This window comes from Staurois parvus, unplaced genomic scaffold (genome assembly GCF_062004578.1).
Source record: "Staurois parvus isolate SC_StPar_1 unplaced genomic scaffold, SC_StPar_1.0 ptg001060l, whole genome shotgun sequence".
Taxonomy (NCBI): domain Eukaryota; kingdom Metazoa; phylum Chordata; class Amphibia; order Anura; family Ranidae; genus Staurois; species Staurois parvus.
The window spans coordinates 511,720-535,380 of NW_028318856.1; the positions used below are offsets into that span (position 1 = coordinate 511,720).

General features: G+C 46.4%; 1 protein-coding gene across 1 annotated transcript in view; it reads right to left on the reverse strand.

Moving 5' to 3' along the window:
- Positions 1 to 699: 699 nt before the first annotated feature.
- The window catches only part of LOC149440673 (post-GPI attachment to proteins factor 6-like), an 85,199-nt gene continuing 62,237 nt past the window's right edge, over positions 700 to 23,661 (reverse strand). Inside the window, exons 9-13 of the mRNA XM_089658242.1 lie at positions 20,232 to 20,368; positions 15,240 to 15,418; positions 12,361 to 12,507; positions 7,382 to 7,498; positions 700 to 5,721 (exon numbers count right to left, since the gene is read on the reverse strand). Of these exons, the coding sequence (XP_089514368.1) occupies positions 5,425 to 5,721; positions 7,382 to 7,498; positions 12,361 to 12,507; positions 15,240 to 15,418; positions 20,232 to 20,368 (877 nt within the window). The 3' untranslated portion in view covers positions 700 to 5,424. The remainder of the gene's footprint in view (positions 5,722 to 7,381; positions 7,499 to 12,360; positions 12,508 to 15,239; positions 15,419 to 20,231; positions 20,369 to 23,661) is intronic.

Genomic DNA, 23,661 nt, shown 5'->3' on the forward strand with positions numbered 1-23,661 from the left:
TTGAATAAGAGGAGGGGCAGAGAAGACAGGATCAAACAGCCTTTTTACACAATGCAGAGGATTAACCCCTTAGGTTCTACAGTGAGTATAACAATCATGCTTTACTGCATATACAAACTGATTGTACTGTTGTGGGTTTAGTAACACTTTAAGTGCAACTCCAGTGTCATTAAAGCAAAACTCTGGGCAAAAAAAAAGGTTTCCTATGCAGTGGGGCTGTGCCCGCATTGGATGGGTTAATTGCTTGTTTTGTCCAGGGGCAACAGAAAGCTTATACTCATCCGATCCTCCACTCCACAATAAAGAGCACTCCCCCGCGATCCAGTGGTGGACTGTTCCTGATGTCCTCACACCCAGAGCAGGTCTATGGGTGTGATGACGTCAGGAACAGTCCAACATACAAGACCGCAGGGGGGCAGGAGCAACAGGGACACATCAGGTGCGGGGAGGATTGGAGGATTAGAGAAGTACATCCCCCCTTATCCAATCCCCGATACAACAAACTTGCAGGTAACTCTTGCAATGCCGGCACAGTTCAGCTTCTGCAGGACAGGGAGACTTCCCACGGCATCATGGGACCTTCGTTCTTATTCTGGTTTAGACCTGCTCAGCTATGAAACCAACATCCATTTAGAAGACAAGATTCAAATCTGCACTTCTGTGCAGAGACATCAGGAGCCCGAGGGCTTTTTCTTGACATTTATAAGAAGGATAATTTATTTAAGTGTAAACAGTTCTCAGAGTTCCTCTTTGATCTTCCCAAACGATCCCGCCACCCGACCCGAGTCTCTCCCGCCTCATATTGCATTGTTTCTGGATTTTAAAAAATGATTATTATTGCTTCGCAGCGCCGATCATTCGGATCATCTGGATTTCGCTCATGCATATTGGATTTGATTTCGGCACATTCAGTGGTCACTGAATCTAATGATCTAATTAAGGCATCAAGACATGCAGCCAAAAACAACCCATTTTTTTTTTTTCCTTAAAGCTGAACTCCAGGCCGGTGTGAAAACCACCAATGATTGTAGTTATATATTCAGTAAAAGAAATTAAACTACCTGAAGTACTTAATTCTGTCTTTATATTACCTCCTTGTAGTACCCTGGCTGACTAGTGAGAGAAGGGCGGCACTTTGGGCCATTTAGACTGTCCTGTATGTACATGACAAAGGACATCCTTAAAGCAGAGCTCCACCCAAAAGGGGAAGTTCCGCTTTAAGGACTGCTCCCCCGCTCCCCATTAAGGATTGGCACCTTTGGGGGGTGGGGGGGAGCAGGTACCCGAATTTGACAGGTACCCGCTCCCACTTCCAGTCCGATTGCCTAGGCGATTGGAAGCGGAAGGTGTCCTCCCTCCCTGTAGTCTTTTTGAACATGTGACAGGTCCCAGAAGACTACAGGACCATTCATGCGCATGCGCAGTGGGCACCCGGCTCTGAAGCTGCAAGCAGTCACAGCCGGGTGCCCACACTGAAGATGCTGGCCTCCTGGAATACAAGACGGCCGGTGAAACGGGCTGCGGGGGACACACCACGGGACCGAGGGACAGGTAAGTGGCTGTTTTTTAAAAAGTTAGCAGCTACAGTTTTTGTAGCTGCTGACTTTTATTTTTTGACAGGTGAGTGGAACTCCGATTTAAAGCACATTTTCACTTTTTTTTTTATTCTCCCAGCCCCCTTCCCTAGAACCCATCGATGCACAGAGTTGTCTTTTGCCCTCCCTCTCCACTTACCACAACATGCTATTTACCTCCTCTAACAGCTGGCAGCCAACATTATGTATTCACCAGCTAGGCTGCTGACAGTGCAGGGGGCCACAGCCATGGGCTGGCACAGGGAAGGGGAGAGCTCTGTGTATTGAGGGGCTAGGGTGGGACACTAGTGATTTTTTTTTTTCTTAATTAGACATGCACTTTAAAAAAAGGAAGAGAGATCAGAGAAATGGCCTCATCCATCTCCCGCTGTTCTTCCATTACCCAACCACAAGTTTAAAATGGAACACTTGACCCCTTGATGGGTGCAGGTTAGCTTAAAGGAGAAGTATAGGTTTAATTTTTTTAGCTTCATCCTATTCTCTGTGAGCTGCTAACACAAACAAATCTTTCCAGCCCTCTGAGAAGTGCTCCCTGTTAAAAGCAAGGTAAATACCTGTGGGAGGGGCTACAGTCTTTTCTGGATTCTTGTGCCGACAATCTTGTCTGGATCCACCTCCCTTTCCTTCACTTGTGTTTGATTGATGTTGGCTCTGGGTTGTTCGCTACCCCCCCCCCTCCTCTCACAATACACAGCTCAGACCGATTCTCTTACAGTGAGCCTCTATCTGCACACTGTGTAGCTGCCTGCTATGCTGCAGTTCTGACATGTGATGTTCCCAGAGAAATACGGCTGTGCTGCATTCACAGGCAGCTACACAGTTGGCAGATAGAGGCTTGTCTGTAACAGAATCGATCTGAGCTGTGTTTTATGTGAGAGGGGGAGAGGAGCTATGCTGCCTGTGCGGAGACTGTGAGCAGTACAGGGATGTGAAGAGCTCAATGGGCACAGCTTCCAAGGAGGATGGGGGATACAACTGAAATCTGGGGGGAGCACAGCCCTTCCCAACACCTCTCTCTACATCCAGCCACATCTACATCCCACCTATGTATTTTCCACTATGCACAGGAATAGCACAGTATCTGAACTCTTTTACTGTTCAGGTGTGTGCCTGTTCAGTAGGTGTGGCCGCATCTCCCAGTGGGGGAGGGACAGAAGGACGGGGCGGATTGCTGAGCTGTAACCGCCCCTTCTAAATGTTCAAACAGCAAACAGACCATTATAGGGACCTACATGTCAGATGAAGTGCCCCTGATGGAAAAACAAAATGACAGAGGAAAGAAATAACAGCTGCTTCAGGATTAGGGTAACATTTGCGAATTATTGAGCCTATCCCATACTTCTCCTTTAATGTATTCTGCCTAAAGGCAGCCCTCTGTTACCCAGGGTGTCGCTAAGACTCCATGGAGAGGTCAAAATGGTATATAAAGGAAGAGACCACCACTGGTATATACCAAGTCCAGTAAAAGTTTATTTAGCTTGACAGCAGGTCATGATCAACGCGTTTCTGGGTTAACAATGTCCCCTTCATCAGGGATTAAGTGCTGGGAATTATAAGGATATAGGAGATATCACTTATAGAGTTTGTTCACACTTGCTTTGCTCACTGAAGAGCAATTTGCATTTGGATTGCTCTTCAAAAAGCGTTTGACAAGCAGGGAGGAGGCATTGCACCTGCTTCTCACTGTTGACGTTAAAGAATATGTAAATCCCACATTTCATATTCCTCATCTGTGCCTGCTGTACCATGACTTGTATGAAAAAAGTATCCTGTTCTCTTTGTATTGCTTCTTTTGTGTGAAATCCCTGGTGTTTCTACCAGTCCCTCTGCTTTCTTATTAAAAACTGACCACACTAAGCATAGGAGAACAGCATGGTCACTTCTCTAGCTATGCTGGTAACTCAGTCAGTTCTAGTCCAATGATCAGACTTGTCCTGACACAGCACCCCCCCTCCGCCCAACAGTGTACTGCTGTTTCTCCTCCTCCAGCTCTCTGAGCTCCTTAAGCAGCAGAGAACAGAGGGCATGTGATCATATATAGAAAGGGGGTATTTATAATGCTTTTTTGATATCTATGCACAGCTTTTTCACCTTTTTATTTAATGCATGGGTTGTTTTACAAGGTGAGAGGTTACATATACTGTGACGGGAGTCACTTTGGGTGGGGGGGCCCGTGGAACCCAGCTCACTTTAGAGAGGTGGGGAGACCCCTGTCTCAGCTCCCCATATCCCTCTTATGTGTAAGTCACCCTGTGCCTGTTAGGGGTACAGGGTGATCTGTTCTAATATTGGGGTGGGGAGTTGTTGATTGTTTGATGTTATATGGTTGCATCCCATTGTTCTATTGTGTGTATGGCTTGGGAGCAAACTATTATGGGATGTATGTGTTTATGTGTATTGGCTTGGTGGGGGTGGGGGGGCTCTCCAGCAGCCCTCCCTCCTGATGGGACTGTCTGTTGGTGTGTCTCTTGTTACTAAATGTAGATTGCCTGCCCTGTGTCATTATGCAGGGAGAGGGATTGTTCCCTTGAGTGTATAAAAAGCCAGTTTAAGTTTCAAATAAAGAGTTCCATGTTCAAACAGACTGGTGTCGTCTGGTCTTGTTTGGTCGGCTGTGGTCGGTGTTCGGACGGGGAAGCCGTATTATAACGGAAGTACCCAAGCGCAGACTGGGTTGGTTCCGTTACATATACTTTAACCCCTTAAACGCAGAGCAGCCCCATCTATTTGGATGGGTCATGCTAGGTGGGTGCTACACCCAGCAAAAGCGACAGGGGGTATAATTCCTCTTGTGGTCACGGTAGGTGTACACCCCCAGCCACTGCCTCTGCAGCTAAAGGTGGAGCGGTCAGGGGATGTTAAAATACAGCTCAGCTGCAGGATTTTACCATTGCTCAACAGCTAGTGTAAATGAGCCCTTAGGAGACAAGGATCAGCATGACACCAGTCTGACAACCTAAGCCAAGAATATCAAGACCACAGTGAGAGTTACCAAGCTGGCATCTTCATAGTCAGCTAGTATATCCCAATAATTGCCAGCACTCGTGCCCCGATGAAGGGGGAGTTGAATGCCCAAACGTGTTGGCTACACCATCTCACCTGTTGTCAAAGTAAATAAACTTTTACTGGACTTAGTATATACCAGTGGCACTCTCATTCTTTATGTACTGTTTTGACTATCCAATGACAGACTGTGAGCAGAGATGTGACCAGGCTGTATTACCAAACTGCAACAGAGAAAAGTCAGGTCCCCGAACACGCTGACTGGCTTAGCTGAGCAAATCTCGATTGGCTGGACAGAATCTCAAAACCTTTGGCAGGAAAACCAGCTCCCATATAAAATTTCAATGGCATATTAACCGGTCTTCCTGGAATTCAGCTTTAGGTCCTTAAAATATATAATTGCGTGAAGGTACAAGAAAGACATAATGCAAAAACGCCCCCCCCCCCCAAAAAAAACGTAAAAATAAATAAGTGTTCAGAATGGAGGGGTGTGTGCAATTCACAGAAGGTTCTCCAGCACCGATCTCCATAAACCAGAGAAGAAAATTCTCTGTTGATCTGGAGAATCAGAACTTTGCAGTCTCTATTCCCTCACGGAGGTTAAGAATAAAACTGGATAGTGGCCTTCTTCCAACAGAGTCTATTAAATAGAAAGTACGTCAATTCCCTGTGTTGTGTTTTTTTCCCCCCCTTTATATATTTTTACTCTGCTCTACTATAAAACACAAAAAAGAAAAAAAAAAAAAAGTGATTAAAGTGCAAAAGCACTCGATTAAAGTGACTGGCGTCAGTGTTTGGAATTTAGCAGAAAAAAATTTAAAATGGGTCATGTGACCACGTACAACTCCTCCCGGTCGTCTTTACAGATCTTGTATCCGCAGTCCAGCATCTGTGACCACTTCCACGATTTTGATTTTCTCTCCCGGGGTGGCAGCAGGAAGGCCACGCTTGTGGCCACCATAACGTGCCACAGGCTGTGGGTGTAGTAGTAGTTGGCGTTGGTCTCGGCAAAGACGTAGACGGAAATGGCTGTCAAGGCCAGGGCTATTCCGGGTAATAGGAAGAAGACCCATCGCTGCCAGCTCGGAGGGTAACAGTGGCGACGTCGGACTCCTCTCCAGGACTGAAATGGAAAAAAGGGAGGAATTCAGCAGAGTTGGCAGTAGGGCAAGCATTTTGTTAAGTAATAAGATGTTGCAAATTATGACAGAATTACTGTATGCTGGAAAGGCTCCAACATATAGTAATGAAGTCTCTGTATTCTGTAATAAAAAGTTCTTCAATATTTCCAAATTGTTCATTAACCCCTCGCCTACCGGGCACTTATACCCCCTTCCTGCCCAGACCAATTTTCAGCCCTGTCACACTTTGAATGACAATTGCGCAGTCATGCAACACTGTACCCATATGAAATTTGTATAATTTTTTTCACACAAATAGAGCTTTCTTTTGGCGGTATTTAATCGCCACTGGGTCTGGGGGGGGGGGGGGCGGGAGTGTTAGAGGTACTAACAGATTTAGATACACTAACACACTGAAGCCAAACTCCAGCTCACACTTTATAATTAGTCACAGCAAACAGGTTTTTTCCTTTTAGGATAAAGGTTTTACATAAATAAAAGCTGATTGTTGTAAGCAACCCTGTCATTGTTGAACCGATTTGTCTTTTCCCTGTAACCGAAACATTTGGAGGAGATTGGTCTTTTGAAAAACAACAGACCTACTGGCCAAAAAAATGGTAAAAATAAAGGAAAGAAAGCCTGTAAATCTAAGAATTCATAAGATGAATATCATAAGTGTTTGCTTTTGTGTTTAATACTGCTTTAAAAAAAATTTCTTTAACTTTTCAATGAAAATCATTGGAAAATAAAAAAAAAATGAAGAAAAAAAAAAAAAAAAAAAAAGAAAACACCAAAGTAAAGGTTAGGAATTCCAAACTATCTGTGGTAAAGAAAAGAAAAAGGAAGAAAAATCAATAGGAAATAAAGGAAAAGAAAAAGTATAAAAACAATTAATGTAAAATAAATAAATTATCTATCTATCTACATACACACACATTTTTTTTAAAATAATAATAATTATAGAAAACAAGAAAAAAAGGAAGAAAGAAACTTAAAAAAAATGCTGTTGCTTCCAAAAAATAACAAAACAGTGTATAAAAGAAGGCCTGCTTTCCTGCTGCCAAAGACTCTTCTACATTGGATAAGCACCCTCCACTGTGCTCTATGGTACCTCCCTCCAACCCAGGGGCGGACTGACAACTCATGGGGCCCCCGGGCAATAGGGGATCATGGGGCCCCTGTGTCCTTGCCCAAACTCAAAAAAGCCTATGAAAAAGGTACCAGGGGCATCTCATGGGGCCCCCTACTGACCCCAGGCCCTTGGGCAGTGCCCAAGTTTCCAAATGGTCAGTCCGCCCCTGTTCCAACCCCTACATCTCTGCTCTGCCCTGTAGCTATACAGCGACAGGCAAGAGGAACTACAAAGCACAGAAGGGGTCCAAGCGTCCGACAAACCCAGATGTGTCGAATGCAGAAGCTTCTTCTGGCACAGTTGGGTCTGCAATGCTGCTAGATCAACGGTGCGGACAGGAGAGCAGGTAAGTATTCACCTTTCTCTTTTACGGGCTGTTTTTTTTTAATGAAGACACTTTAAAAAACAAAAAAAAATAAACCAAACAGAAAAAAAAAAAAATCTAACAAGGAGGGAGAAATGAGAAGAAAAAAAATAAAAAGTAGAAAAAGAAAAAAACAAAGAAAAATACCCCTTTCCTTTGCTCTTACCCAAGCGATGATTAGGATCATCAGAGCAAACAGACACGGCCCCAGCATGTTCCAAATTCCTCGCCGATCAAGTTGCATAGACATTGCGATCACCAGGGATCCCAGCATGAAGAGCACCTGAGACAGGTAGAATGAATGTGTCACTACGAGCATAATCCTACATTGCCTGATATTTTTAAAGAGAACCTATCATAAGAAAAATGTGAGGGCTGCCGTAGCTGACTTCCTTGTGAAAATGTCATTGACCCTGGCTGTCTTTATTCAACTATCGCTGAAATTAGTGACCCCAAAAAAGCCTGCAGCAAGTAAAGCCAGTGATCTGAATCCTCATTACATTCAGGCCAGTGACTCAGAAATCAGATGGATCAACATAACAGCCAAGCAACCGGCATTTTCAGGAGAGGTCAACATAGACACCAAAACTTACAGCAAGGCTTTCCTTCAGAGCAATTAAAGTAGAACTCCAACTATTAAACCCCCCCCCCCTTCATTTCCTGTATATGAAAAAAAATTAAACTTATTCCCACTATACTTCAGTGCTGTCCTCGGCCTTCTCCTTGGGGTAAAAATTCAGATACGTCATTCTGCCCATTTCCTGTGAGCCCAGCCTGACATTTACAGGCCCCCAAGGGGGCACATGATCATGGAGACTGGGCTCATAACTCCGGGACTAAGCTGAGCTCACACGTCATTATGCAAGTACCGCTCAGTTCTGGATGAATGACCCTCCCACGCTGCAGGAAGAGGAGGCTGCTGTGTTGTCACCAGACTGGCTAGAGGACTGGAGAAAAAAATGGGTGTACTTTTTTTTTTTTTAATTAAAGTGTTACTAAACCCACAACAGTACAATCAGTCTGTATATGCAGTAAAGCATGCTTGTTATACTCACTGTGGAACCTAAGGGGTTAATCCTCTGTTTTATGTAAAAATACTGTTTGACCCTGTTTTCTCTGATCCCCCCATCTTCTACTGTCTCCAATCCTGATAGAACAGAGCCTTGGAGGCAAGGTCCACATGCTCAATTTGGTGTGTATTGCTAGAGTTTTTTTTTCTTGGGAGAGTGCATGTGATCAGCAAAGGGCCAATCAGCATTGTCTAGAAAGAGCGTCAGGGGTTATGCTGCCTCATAGGACAATAAGAGGAGAATAAAAACTCCTCCTACAAGATTAACCAGTGCTCAGCTTGACACCGACAGAAGTCACAAGACTGCTATATACTGCGGATGAGAAAATAAATTTAGCAGTTTATAAAATAATTGCATTTCCATTTTCTGTGTACTATAGGAGAGCAGATATAGTGAATGCAGGGTCCTGGGAGATCAGATACAGTGAATGCAGGGTCCGGGGAGACCGGATACAGTAAATGCAGGGTCCGGGGAGACCGGATACAGTGAATGCAGGGTCCGGGGAGACCGGATACAGTGAATGCAGGGTCCGGGGAGACCGGATACAGTGAATGCAGGGTCCGGGGAGACCGGATACAGTGAATGCAGGGTCCGGGGAGACCGGATACAGTGAATGCAGGGCCTGGGGACACCAGATATAGAGAATGCGGGGCCTGGGGACACCAGATATAGAGAATGCGGGGCCTGGGGACACCAGATATAGTGAATGCAGGGTCGGGGAGACCGGATATAGTGAATGCAGGGTCCGGGAGACCGGATATAGTGAATGCAGGGTCCGGGAGACCGGATATAGTGAATGCAGGGTCCGTGGAGACCAGATATAGTGAATGCAGGGTCCGGGGAGACCAGATATAGTGAATGCAGGGTCCGGGGAGACCGGATATAGGGAATGCAGGGTCTGGTGAGACCGGATATAGTGAATTTAGGGTCCAGGGAGACCAGATGTAGTGAATGCAGGGTCCGGGGAGACCGGATATAGTAAAGGCAGGGACCAAGGAGACCAGATATAGTGAATGCAGGGTCGGGGAGACCGGATATAGTGAATGCAGGGTCCGGGAGACCGGATATAGTGAATGCAGGGTCCGTGGAGACCAGATATAGTGAATGCAGGGTCCGGGGAGACCAGATATAGTGAATGCAGGGTCCGGGGAGACCAGATATAGTGAATGCAGGGTCCGGGGAGACCGGATATAGGGAATGCAGGGACCGGGGAGACCAGATATAGTGAATGCAGGGTCCGGGGAGACCAGATATAGTGAATTTAGGGTCCAGGGAGACCAGATGTAGTGAATGCAGGGTCCGGGGAGACCGGATATAGTAAAGGCAGGGACCAAGGAGACCAGATATAGTGAATGCAGGGTCCAGGGAGACCAGATATAGTAAATGCGGGGTCCGGGAGACCGGATATAGTGAATGCAGGGTCCGGGGAGACCAGATATAGTGAATGCAGGGACCAAGGAGACCAGATATAGTGAATGCAGGGTCCGGGGAGACCGGATATAGGGAATGCAGGGTCTGGTGAGACCGGATATAGTGAATTTAGGGTCCAGGGAGACCAGATGTAGTGAATGCAGGGTCCGGGGAGACCGGATATAGTAAAGGCAGGGACCAAGGAGACCAGATATAGTGAATGCAGGGTCGGGGAGACCGGATATAGTGAATGCAGGGTCCGGGAGACCGGATATAGTGAATGCAGGGTCCGTGGAGACCAGATATAGTGAATGCAGGGTCCGGGGAGACCAGATATAGTGAATGCAGGGTCCGGGGAGACCGGATATAGGGAATGCAGGGACCGGGGAGACCGGATATAGGGAATGCAGGGACCGGGGAGACCAGATATAGTGAATGCAGGGTCCGGGGAGACCAGATATAGTGAATTTAGGGTCCAGGGAGACCAGATGTAGTGAATGCAGGGTCCGGGGAGACCGGATATAGTAAAGGCAGGGACCAAGGAGACCAGATATAGTGAATGCAGGGTCCAGGGAGACCAGATATAGTAAATGCGGGGTCGGGGAGAGCGGATATAGTGAATGCAGGGTCCGGGGAGACCGGATATAGTAAAGGCAGGGACCAAGGAGACCAGATATAGTGAATGCAGGGTCCAGGGAGACCAGATATAGTAAATGCGGGGTCGGGGAGAGCGGATATAGTGAATGCAGGGTCTGGAGAGACCGGATATAGTGAATGCAGGGTCCGGGGAGACCAGATATAGTGAATGCAGGGTCCGGGGAGACCAGATATAGTGAATGCAGGGTCCGGAGAGACCGGATATAGTGAATGCAGGGTCCGGGGAGACCAGATATAGTGAATGCAGGGTTTGGGGAGATCAGATGTAGTGAATGCAGGGTCCGGGGAGACCGGATATAGTGAATGCAGGGTCCGGGGAGACCAGATATAGTGAATGCAGGATCCGGGGAGACCAGATATAGTGAATGCAGGATCCGGGGAGACCAGATATAGTGAATGCAGTATCTGGGGAGACCGGATATAGGGAATGCAGGGTCTGGTGAGACCGGATATAGTGAATGCAGGGACCGGGGAGACCAGATGTAGTGAATGCAGGGTCCGGGGAGACCGGATATAGTAAAGGCAGGGACCAAGGAGACCAGATATAGTGAATGCAGGGTCCAGGGAGACCAGATATAGTAAATGCGGGGTCGGGGAGAGACCGGATATAGTGAATGCAGGGTCTGGGGAGACCAGATATAGTGAATGCAGGGTCCGGGGAGACCAGATATAGTGAATGCAGGGTCCGGGGTTTAGGAACACTTTAAATAAAAACATTACTGGGAAGGGGGCCTCAGGGGGTGGGGTGGGGGAGACAGGTTATTATTATTATACAGTATTTATAAAGCGAGAGTAGGTGGCGAGAGTAGAGAGTTGAAGGTGGAGAAGAGTCGGCGAGGATTGGAGGAGAGGGCCTTGATGAGGGTCAGGAAGTATGCTTGTTTGGCAGTATGGAGGGAGGAGGTGTAGGTGTGGAAGGCAGATTTGTATCGGGTGAAGGCTTGTTGGGATTTGGTTTTGCGCCATAGTCGCTCCAGGGCACGACTGTGTTGTTTGAGGGTTTTGGTGTGATCAGTCTGCCAGGGCTGGAGCGGTCGGGGTCTGATGTTGCGTGTGGTTAAAGGCGCTAGTGAGTCAAGGGCTGTTGACAGCGCATTGTTGTAGGCGGTCATAGCCAAGTCGGGGCAGGACAGGAGGAGGATGCGGTCATGGAGTTGATCAGCTGCGGAGTGGAGGGGGGCAGGGTTAAGGTTGCGGAGGTTACGGCTGGTAGAAGTGTGACATTTGGAGGGGTAGGCGTTGGAGGATGAGGAGATAGAGAAGGTAATCAGGTTGTGGTCAGAGAGAGGGAAGGGGGTGTTAGTGAGGTTGTGGGGAGCGCAGCGGTTGGAGAAGACAAGATCAAGGATATTACCGTCGGAGTGGGTGGTGGATTGTATGCACTGTGCAAGTGCAAAGGAGGAGGTTATGGGGGTAAATGGTGGAGTTCTGCTTTTCAATAGCTGTGGTGAGTGGGTCTGTGAATCGGAACCTTCAGTGAAGGTTCTGGTAGAGCTGAGCTCTGCATTGAGTAGCTCTTCACAGTCCTGCCAGCAGAGGGCAGCACAATAGTACATTGAAAAACTCAAAAACTGGAACATCTAATACTGTATATAACTGCATTGCAGTGATAAAAAAGAAAGCTTCGGTTGGGCCTTTGTGAGCACCCAAAACGTATGTGCAATGGCAAAAGGGTGGGCTTTAATGCCTAAATGCCGCACAGATGTGTCAGTAGGCAGCCAATGTTTACGTGATGAGAAAATATCCGCTGAGTGCTCCCAGCACAAAGACCGAGCAGTCAAAGACACCTCTTGGTCCAAGCTAAAGATCAGTAGCTGGCGGGACCGGCTTCCAATTATGTGACCATGGTGATCACTCATTTCTCCCACCCCCAGGTGTTCCAAACTATATAAAGGGATGCCAGGGTAGACGGGAAGGGGTTAAAAGCAAAAAATAAAATTGCCCAAAACCATTATCTCTTAACACCACAGGAGTTGTACACACAAAAGACCATTCATTTGCTACTTACATATTTAACTGGCTTTTTTAGCCTGGACATACACAGAATGGTCACCCAGATGGCGACGACAGAGCCAAAGAAGTCGCAGAACTGCAGGGTGTCGTAGTCCATGATACACATGACAGTCACTCCGGGCTGATCACAGGCATGATAGAACTGAAAAACAAAGCAGAATTCTGTATGATCACAGATGGATCTAGGTAATGCAGGAAGACAGACGCCTAAGGCGTACACAAGGCAGGGGTGCAATATCGCACATGAAGAAATAAAAACACAGAAAATGTCTTGTGAGGTCTTTATATCATCGACAATCACAATTACAATATAATAAAATCCATATGGTTGTAATGTGTGATTTTTGTTTTTAAAGGAAAAGAAATAGTCAAAGACACCTCTTAGTCCAAGCTAAAGATCAGTAGCTTGCAGAATTATTGGAAGCTGGTCCCGCCAGCTACTGATCTTTATTTTGGACCAAAGGGTATCTCTTTGAATGTACAATATCTCACACACACTATATTGCCAAAAGTATTGGGACCCCCCTCCAAATCATGTGATTCAGGTGCTCCAATCACCTCCATGACCACAGGTGTACAAAGTCATCACCTAGGCATGCAGACTGCTTCTACAAACATTGGTGAAAGAATGGGTCGCTCTCAGGAGCTCAGTGACTCCAAGCGTGGTCCTGTGATAGGTTGTCACCTGTGCAATAAGTCCATCCGTGACACTTCCTGGGTACTAAATATTCCACGCTCAACTGTTAGTGGGATTATAACAAAGTGGAAGCAACTGGGAACAACAGCAACTCAGCCACCAAGTGGTAGGCCACGTCACATGACAGAGCGGGGTCTGCGCATGATGAAGCGCACAGTGCGCAGAAGTCGCCAACTGTCTGCAGAGTCAATAGCTAAAGACCTCCAAACTTCATGTGGCCTTCAGATGAGCACAACAACAGTGCGTAGAGAGCTTCATGGAATGGGTTTCCATGGCCGAGCAGCTGCATCCAAACCTTCCATCACCAAGTGCAATGCAAAGCGTCGGATGCCATGGTATAAAGCACGCCGCCACTGAACTCTAGAGCAGTGGAGATGTGTTCTCTGGAGTGACCAATCACGCTTCTCTGTATGGCCATCCAATGGACGTGTCTGGGTTTGGCGGTTGCCAGAACGGTACTTCCCCTGACTGCAAGTTTGGTGGAGGGGGGATTATGGTGTGGGGTTATTTCTCAGGGGTTGGGCTTGGCCCCCTAGTTCCAGTGAAGGGAACTCTTAAGGTGTCAGCATACGAAGACATTTTAGACTGTTTAAAGCTTCCAACTTTGTGGGAAGAGTTTGGGGATGGCCCCTTCCTGTTCCAACATGACTACACACCAGTGCACAAAGCAAGGTCCATAAAGACATGGAGGAGCCAGTTTGGGGTGGAGGAACTTGACTGGCCTGCACAGTCCTGACCTCAACCCCATAGAACACCTTTGGGATGAATTAGAGCGCAGACTGCGAGCCAGGCCTCCTCCCCCGACATCAGTGCCTGACCTGACAAATGTGCTTCTGGAAGAATGGTCCAACCTTCCCATAGACACCCTCCTAAACCTTGTGGACGGCCTTCCCAGAAGAGTTGAAGCTGTTATAGCTGCAAAGGGCGGGGCCAACTCAATGTTGAACCCTACGGACTGAGACTGGGGGGCCATTAAAGTTCATGTGTGTGGAAAGGCAGGCCGACCAATACTTTTGGCAATATAGTGTATATATGTAACGTGCTGCGTAAATTTACGGCGCTATATAAGTACTTGTAATAAATAAATATTGATAGGAACTACAAAGAACTAAAGTAATACTAACTGAATTTTTTTTTTTTTTTTACACAGCTGAACTCCAGGCAAACATTTAAATAGACAGCATGCAATACATACATGAGGGCGGTTTTACTAGCCAAAGGATTTACATTTCTGTCCATCCATTCCTGAGATTTACACAGCTATGTCACACAGCACAAGCAGGTGGATGACGCCACTAGCAGTGAAAGGGTTCACAAAAAAAAAAAAAAAAGAAATGTTGAACCAGCTCTAAATAACCTGGCCACCCCTCCAGGACCCTGTTGCATGCGGTGGCCATCATGGCCTCTGCTGCTGTTATAGCAATCTGCACACCCCACACCACAATATACAGCCTCAAAATGAGTATCCATCATAATGCTCGCAATAGAAAACGTTCATTCATCAGCATGCCCACGTGACCAATGGGAAGCACTTCTTTCTTCTGGGTCAACTTACCAGAAGAAGAATCCTCGGATGCACTTCTCATTGGTCAGCTTAGTCACGTGGCTGCACTGACCAATAGGATCTTGCCAGTGCGAACATTATGAAGGATACCCAGTACAGGGCTGTGTGTGTGGTGCACAAACTGCTACACTGTCAGTATGGGGAATCACAGCAGCTGTGTATGGTGGGGTCTGGAGGGGTGGCTAGGATATATGGAGTTAGCGAACCTTCCCTTTAAGGGATACAATGCTGCCTTCTCCCCAAAACCAGCCTTCTGACTGGGCTGTGAATGAGCAGCTGCAGACTGATGAGGTCATTTCTCAAATCACTTCGCTCTCTCTTCCGATCAGCATGTTCCTAGTCACACCTAGCACACCTAATTGGGCTCCCAGCCCTGCCCTTCCCTCTCCCAATCTGCATACTTACACTAATTGCATATATAAAAAAAAAATGTATTAACAGCTACAGAGCTGAAATAATTTGTGTCTTATATCTGCCAGGAGTTCAGCTTTAAAAAAATAAATAAACTATATAGACTTATAACTTTACTATACTACCTCAAAAGGCATAAGATTCAGAGAGGACAGGTAGAATATTTATACGAGTAAGGGGCAGAAAATGGCAAATGACATACCGTAGAGAAAAACATGGTGTAGGCGTAGACCGCGGCCTCTACAAAATACAGGTTGTAAATGGCGACTATAATAGTGGGTACAAACATCAGATTACTGAGCGTCAGCAGCATTGTGGAGGTTAACTGCTGCGCCACGGACAGTGCGTTCCGGTCATCTGTACAACTCCAGCCAGCCCAACCTTGAAGAAGAAAACAAAATAAAAAAAAAAAAAATCACAATATGAGGAAATCATTTTTGAGGTATCTAAAACGTTCACCTTGTTATTTTTACCTTGCAGAGCATCACCCTATTCCAATGCCCTTACATACCACGTAGGAGACCTGCTCACTACAATTTATAGTTTAAAAGGAAACTGGAGGTATGAGAGAATTCAAATCCATTACAGAACAGAGAACACCAGGGTATGAGACCATTCTAATTAGAGTCTACTATCCAACAGTAAACAAGAGGATATTAAAGCCTTTTAATAAGAGTCCATTATCCAACAGTGAACACAAAGGTATGAGACCTTGCTAATTAGAGTCTACTATCCAACAGTGAACACCAGGTTATGAGGCCCTCCTAATTAAGAGTCTACTATCCAACAGTCAACACCAGGGTATGAGACTCTCCTAATTAGAATCTATTCTCCAACAGTGAACACCAGGGTATGAGACCCTCCTAATTAGAATCTATTCTCCAACAGTGAACACCAGGGTATGAGACCCTCCTAACTAGAATTTATTCTCCAACAGTGAACACCAGGGTATGAGGCCCTCCTAATTAGAGTCTATTCTCCAACAGTGAACCTTAGGGTATGAGACCCTCCTAATTAGAGTCCATTATCCAACAGTGAACATCAGGGTATGAGACCCTCCTAATTAGAATCTATTCTCCAACAGTGAACACCAGGGTATGACACCATTCTAATTAGAGTCTACTATCCAACAGTGAACACAAAGGTATAAGACCCTCCTAATTAGAGTCCATTATCCAACAGTGAACACAAAAGGTATGAGACCCTCCTAATTAGAATCTATTCTCTAACAGTAAACACCAGGGTATGAGGCCCTTCTAATAAGAGTCCATTATCCAACAGTGAACACCAGGGTAAGAGACCCTCCTAATTAGAGTCCATTATCCAACAGTGAACACCAGGGTATGAGACCCTCCTAATTAGAGTCCATTATCCAACAGTGAACACCAGGGTATGAGACCCTCCTAATTAGAGTCAATTATCCAACAGTGAACACCAGGGTAGGAGACCCTCCTAATTAGAGTCCATTATCCAACAGTGAACACCAGGGTATGGGGACTTCTAATTAGAGTCCATTATCCAACAGTCAACACCAAGGTATGAGACCCTCCTAATTAGTCTATTATCCAATATTGAACACAAGGGTATGAGATTCCGCTAATTTCAGCCGATTATCCAACAATAAACAGGAGATATGGGACTCTTTTTTTGGAGCTTTTATTCTAACAGTGAACATGAGGTAGGAGACCTTCCTAGTTAGAGCTTATTATCTAACAATGAACAGGAGGGTACAAACCTAATTAGAGTTTAAATAATTAGTTTTCCCCGTCATCAGCATGCACTGATCAGCGTTGCTGGCTCTAGTCAGCATAGCTGATTGAAGTGGGAAAATCTGACAGGGCAATTGTACAGAAGTCGATCAGTAAATTGACTTCTGTACAACCTCCCTGCCTAGACCAGGTCCATGCTGAACCAGCCAAATTGCGGTTCATGTATTGCCAGGTTTATTAGAGCTTATTGTCTAATGAGGAACAGGTTCTTAGAGCATACTATCATTATGAGGTTGGAGGGTCCTCTAATTACAGCTCACTAGCATAATGAAGGACAGGATATAGTAGGCTGTATTGAGGAGGACCTTCATGTCTAGCAGTAAACCGAAGGTATGAGAGCCTCCTCATTAGAACCTACTATCTGACAGGTAACAAGATATAGGACAGTCATCCTGCATTGAGCTTATTACCAAACAAGTAAGAAGAGATATGAGGGTACTCCCTACTAGAACTTGCTATCTAATAGAGAACAGATGGTATGAAGGGCCTTCTCATTAGTGGTTACAATCTAATAGGATACCAGAGATATGAGCGATCTCCTCAATAAAGATTGAGTAAAAAGAAACAGAAGATGTGATAGTTTGAGGGTCTTCCTCATTGAAGCTTACTATTTTTTATCAGAAAAAGGAAGGTATGAGGATCTCCCTCATTGGAATGTACAACCCAATGGGAAACCAGAAGCATGAGTCTATTACAGCGTACTCCTTGACAGGAAAAGTTCAGTAATTAGTTCTCCCTATTAGAGCTTACTATCAAATAGGGAATATGAAGTATGAAGATCTTCATTAGATTGTACCATCTACCAGGAGATATGAAGTTCTCCCCATTAGGGCTAACTGACAGGGAGTGGGAGGTAGGAGCTCTCTCCCAATTACAGCTTACTCTACACTTTCTCAGCCTTTTCAGCACAGAGAAACCTTTGAAAGAACTTTCCAGTCTCGGGGAACCTCTACTAATAATCACTATATCGACAGCTCATTAGTGTGACGGTCAGTAGAAAAAAATGTTCCTTACATGTGTAGTCATTGGGAAGATTTACCCCCTTACAGAGAGCTAAATAGATCAATGGTGTCAGTGGGAACTTATCGGAGTCAGAAACCTTGGCTTACTCTCTAGCACACAGAAAAGTAGGTTTGAGGGATTCCCCATTAGAGCTTAGTCTCTAACACAGAATAGGAGATAAAAGGGTTAGACCCATTAAGGCTTGCACACAAGGAACAGGAGGTATGGGGGCTCTCCTAATTAGAACTTACTCTTCAACAAAGAACAGGAGCTATGGGGGTTCTCTTGATTACAGCTTACTCTCTAAAAGGAACAGGATGAATTAGTGTTCTCTTTAACCACCTTCCGCCTGCCATATAGTACAATGACGGGCGCAAGGTGGTTCTCTCGTTCTGATAGGACGTCATGTGATGTCCTTCCATTCTCACCGCGCATGCGCGGCTCAGGGAGCGCGCAGCGCGGCGATCGCCGGTGTGCTGTGTCCCTCGGACACAGTGGATCACGGAAAGAGCCGAAGATGTCGGTTCGGTCATGTGATCAGCTGTGTCCAATCACAGCTGATCACATGTAAACACGAAAATGCCGGTTATCGGCATTTCTCTCCTCTGGAGCTGTCACGCTGACAGAGGAGAGCCGGTAATCGGCTTTCCGCGGAGGGGACATGTACACTGATCATCAGGGCACTGACGATCAGTGTGGCCCCCAAAAGTGCCACCTGTCAGTGTCCATCAGTGCCAGCAGTCAGTGCTTATCAGTGCCACGTGCCAGTGCCCATCAGTGCCACATCAATGCCACATTGCAGTGCATACCAGTGCACATCAATGCCACATATCAGTGCCCATCTGAGCTGCCTTTCAGTATCACCCATCAGTGCCAATCAGTGCCACCTAACAGTGCTGCCAATCAGTGCCACCTATCAGTGCTGCCAATCATTGCCGCCTATCAGTGCCAGTCAGTGTCGCCTATCAGTGCGCATCAGTGCTGCATATCAGTGCCACCTAACCGTGCCAGTCAGTGCAGCCTAACAGTGCCAGTCAGTGCTGCCTATCATTGCCATATATCAGTGTCATGTATCAATGCTGCCTTTCAGTGCCCATCAGTGATGCCTGTCAATGCCCATCAGTGCAACCTAGCAGTGCCTCCTCATCAGTGCAGCCTATCAGTGCCCATCACTGCAGCCTCATTAGCGCACATCAGTGAAGGAGAAAAATCACTTTACAAAATTGTATAACAAAACCTAAGAAAAAAATTGTTTTTTTTCAAAATTTTCAGTGGTTTTTGGTTTGTTTAAGAAAAAATTAAATTCCCAGAGGTGATTAAATACCACCAAAAGAAAGCTCCGGTTAAAAAAAAAATGATAAAAATTTCATATGGGTACAGTGTTGCATGACCGCGCAATTGTCATTCAAAGTGTGACAGCGCTGAAAGCTGGAAATTGGCCTGGGCAGGAAGGGGGTAGAAGTGCCCGGACTGGAATGGGGTAGAAGTGCCCGGACTGGAATGGGAAGAAAGTGTCCGGACTGGAAGGGGGGGAAAGTGTCCGGACAGGAAGGGGGGGAAAGTGTCCGGACAGGAAGGGGGGGAAAGTGTCCGGACAGGAAGGGGGGGGAATGTGTCTGGTAGGCAAGGGGTTAAAACAGAACAAAAGGTATGAGGGCCATGCTCTTTACAGCTTTCTATTGGCCTTGGTTCACATATATGCGGCTGTGCAGGCCGCGTTTTGCGCGGGCACGAGAGACCATTCATTTGAATGGACTCCCGTGCCACGCAGGGAAGAAGTCCCTGCACTTCTTCCAAAAACGCAGCCCGCGCGGGAACCTCGGTTCCCAGTAAGGTTGCGTTTTTCAGTGCGAGCGTCGTGCCATTAGAACTAATGGCACCCGCCCGCGGGTCCACATTTCTGTGCGGGTGGTGCTGCTGCACGGATTTTCATGCAGAACCGCAGTGGCATCACCCGCACATATGTGAATCTAGCCTAAAATGGGGAATAGAGAACTTTCAATGTAACAAGAAAAATAAAAAGCGCATATACATACATACATATACATCCATATAGCAAAAGTTGACACAAACTAGGCAACCGTATAACTATCACAGCACAGTTGACGCTCTTCGCAGGGCAGATATCAGTAAAAGGATCCTGAAGAACACTACAAGTAACAGAATCAGGGATGTGCTTGTATTGCATACATTGAATTCTGAAGACTATGAAGAGATCTCACAAGAATGGAAAGCTGTACAAAACGGATCAAATGGGAAATCACCATAATTCATGGTAGGTACTGTAAGTGGCTACCAAGAACAGTCGTGCACTCAGGAAGCCCTTGAAGTGAGGAGTTCTGGACCAAAGGTGCAGCGCAGAGGAAGTCCTGACTTCAAGGCCCTTTGTGGTAACAAAAGGAGATGAAAGATGTTCTTCTCACCAGCTTTGCAGCTGCAGGCGGCGTACAGATATCCGTTCCTCCGCAGCAGGCGGCATTCCCCGTATGGGCCACAGTCATCCAGGCAGGGGCTGAGGTAGGCAGACACGATCACTGTGGACACCTGCTGTTGACATGCACTGAAAAAAAACAAAACGTTTAGCAAAAAAGTTATTAAAATTCCATTACTGATGTACTATGAAAACCCTTGCAAAGCATACATACTACCCAGACTGGACTATTTTGTGTGTACTGAGCATCCCCTAAGTGGTTTATACTTGCAGTTGGGGGGTAGGGGTGGATAAAACATGCTGTTGAGCTGTGTTTTTACCACTGACCCAGCCCCCCCTCAAACAGCTCAGGCAGCCATATGGAGATATACACATGCCGAAGTTGCAATGCTGTTCATTGCAGTGTGGCAAAAATGATACTCCCCAGCAGTTGCAGGTGGGATTTTAGGAGTTAAAAGAGAAGTGAGTAGGCAACATAACGCCTCCTCACCACCTGTAAAACACCCTCTGAATAGCATCCCAGCTTAGATCACTCTTCAGAGGCTAATGATACTAAAAACTAGCCCTTAAAATCAGCCTTTTGAACATGAAGGAACCCTTGAAATCACTTTCCGGTCTCAGGGAAACCCTGCTAAATATGACTAGATCTACAACTCATGACACATTAGTGTGATGGTCAGAGGTAAGAATGCTCCTTACACTTGTGGTCATTGGGAAGAATTACCTCCTTACAGAAAGCTAAAAAGATCAATGGTATCAATGGGAACTTATCTGAAAGGCAGAAATTGCTCAAGGAACCCCTAGCAACCTCTGGATGAACCCTAGGGTGTCACGCTTTAGACTGTAAGCAACTTGAGGGCAAGGACAGATGTGAATGTACAGTATGATAGGGCTCGACAAATCCCAGGCGCCAAGTCATCATGGTGACTAGAAATTGTGTCCTGATGCCTGGGTTCACACATTGCCTCCCATTGATGTCCATGCAAAAACGCCTCCCATCGGCTTCAATGCAAAAACACGTCCAGTCGACGTCAGTGCAAAAACGCCTCCCGTCGACGTCAGTGCAAAAACGCCTCCCGTCGACGTCAGTGCAAAAACGCCTCCCGTCGACGTCAGTGCAAAAACGCCTCCCGTCGACGTCAGTGCAAAAACGCCTCCCGTCGACGTCAGTGCAAAAACGCCTCCCGTCGGCTACGATGCAAAAACGCCTCCCGACGGCTACGATGCAAAAACGCCTCCCGACGGCTACGATGCAAAAACGCCTCCCGACGGCTATGATGCAAAAACGCCTCCCGTCGGCTTCAATGCAAAAACACCCCCCATCGGCTTCAATGCAAAAACACCCCCCGTCGGCTTCAATGCAAAAACACCCCCCGTCGGCTTCAATGCAAAAACACCTCCCGTCGGCTTCAATGCAAAAACACCTCCCGTCGGCTTCAATGCAAAAACACCTCCCTTCGGCTTCAATGCAAAAACACCCCCGTCGGCTTCAATGCAAAAACACCTCCCGTCGGCTTCAATGCAAAAACACCTCCCGTCGGCTTCAATGCAAAAACACCTCCCGTCGGCTTCAATGCAAAAACACCTCCCGTCGGCTTCAATGCAAAAACACCTCCCGTCGGCTTCAATGCAAAAACACCCCCCCGTCGGCTTCAATGCAAAAACACCCCCCCGTCGGCTTCAATGCAAAAATGCCTCCCGTCGGTCACAATGCAAAAATGCCCCCCCGTCGACGTCAATGCAAAAACGCCCCCCCCCCCCCCATCAGCTTCAATGCAAAAACGCCTCCCATCGGCTTCAGTGCAAAAACACCTCTCATCAATGTCAATGCAAAAACACCCCCCATCGGCTTCAATGCAAAAACACCTCCCATCAATATCAATGCAAAAACGCCTCCCATCAATGTCAATGCAAAAATGCCTCCCGTCGACCTCAATGCAAAAACGCCTCCCACCGACGTCAATGGAAAAACTCCTGTCAATAGCAATCCTACCTGAACACTTATCTCTGCAGATCACTTTACTCCATCACTTGCGAGTCTGGAACGCACTGCTACAAACTTGCACAGGACCCTTTTGGTAATGGCACTGAAACCACAATGCGTGTGGATCGCGTCTATGTGAACCACCTCAAAAGCAACACAAAATATCCAGCCAGTGATGCGAATCCGAGTTTAAAAATGCATCGAGAATCGCGTATGTATAAACCAGGACAGATACGTTTTGGGATCGTGGCAGAATCGCTGTGTAATGTCACCTGAACACAGGTTCAGGTGAAATTATTTTTAATGGAACCTAAAATGTGGTGCGGTTTTGCCATGATTGCATCGCGTGAAGCATGCCGCCCAAAAGTTGCCTTACCCCAGGCGCAGTCAACCCACGCTACGCAAAAAAACCCTAAAAACTGGTTCTTAACTTTTTTAGCTGCTCCTAGCTTCAAAGCAAATTTGCCAAACCCTGCTGTATGGAATGCTGTATATTATATTATTATATATTACTTCCATATTCTGCTACATAAATAGCAGGAATAATACATAAAGGAATACATTGCTCAACAAAAGGCCCCTTTAAATCAGCGGCTAAGCCGTGCATATATAAAGCATATGTTTACATTTCATTAAAGAGTTGGCATGCAGAACGGCTTTTAATCTCAACAGTTGGAAAGCGTCCAAAATTTCTACCGCGTCCGGGGAACCTAGATCTAGCCATAAGCAGGCAAGCGAGCAGAAACACAATGCGGCAACACGTTCTGATGTTGACACGATGGAAAATGGTGTTTGCTCAGTGGTAAGTTACACCAGAGGCCAGGTGTCACAGATCAGTAGGAAGTATTGAGTATTTCATAATGGATAGTCTCTTTCTGTACTGAGCAGGTTGTGTCCAACTTTGCAGCTTCTTTATCATTTAATTCTTCTCTATGTTCCAACTTAAAGCTCCACCCAAAAGGGGTTTCCACTGACATCAGTATATTCCATGTATTCGTCTGTCCGGGTTTGCTCCAGCTACGATCCAAAGCTGCGAGCGCTGATCTGAAGTGCATGGTGATGTCATTTCCAGCACCTTCCCTACGCGTTTCGTCATTCAACATCTTGGTGAGTTTATTTTGGTGGTGGATACACTGCATGATGATGAATTAAAAGAAGAGCTCCACCCAAAAGGGGAAATTAGGCTTTAAGCCTTTGTCCCCCGCTCCCCATTAAGGATTGGCACCTTGGGTAGCGAGCGGGTACCCAAATCTGACAGGTACCCGCTCCCACTTCCACTGCGATCGCCAAGGCCAGGGGTGGGCAACTGTGGCCCTCCAGCTGTTGTAGAACTACAAGTTCCATGAGGCATTGCAAAACTCACAGTTACAAGCAAGACTCCCAAAGGCAGAGGCATGATGGGACTTGTAGTTCACCAACACCTGGAAGGCCACAGTTG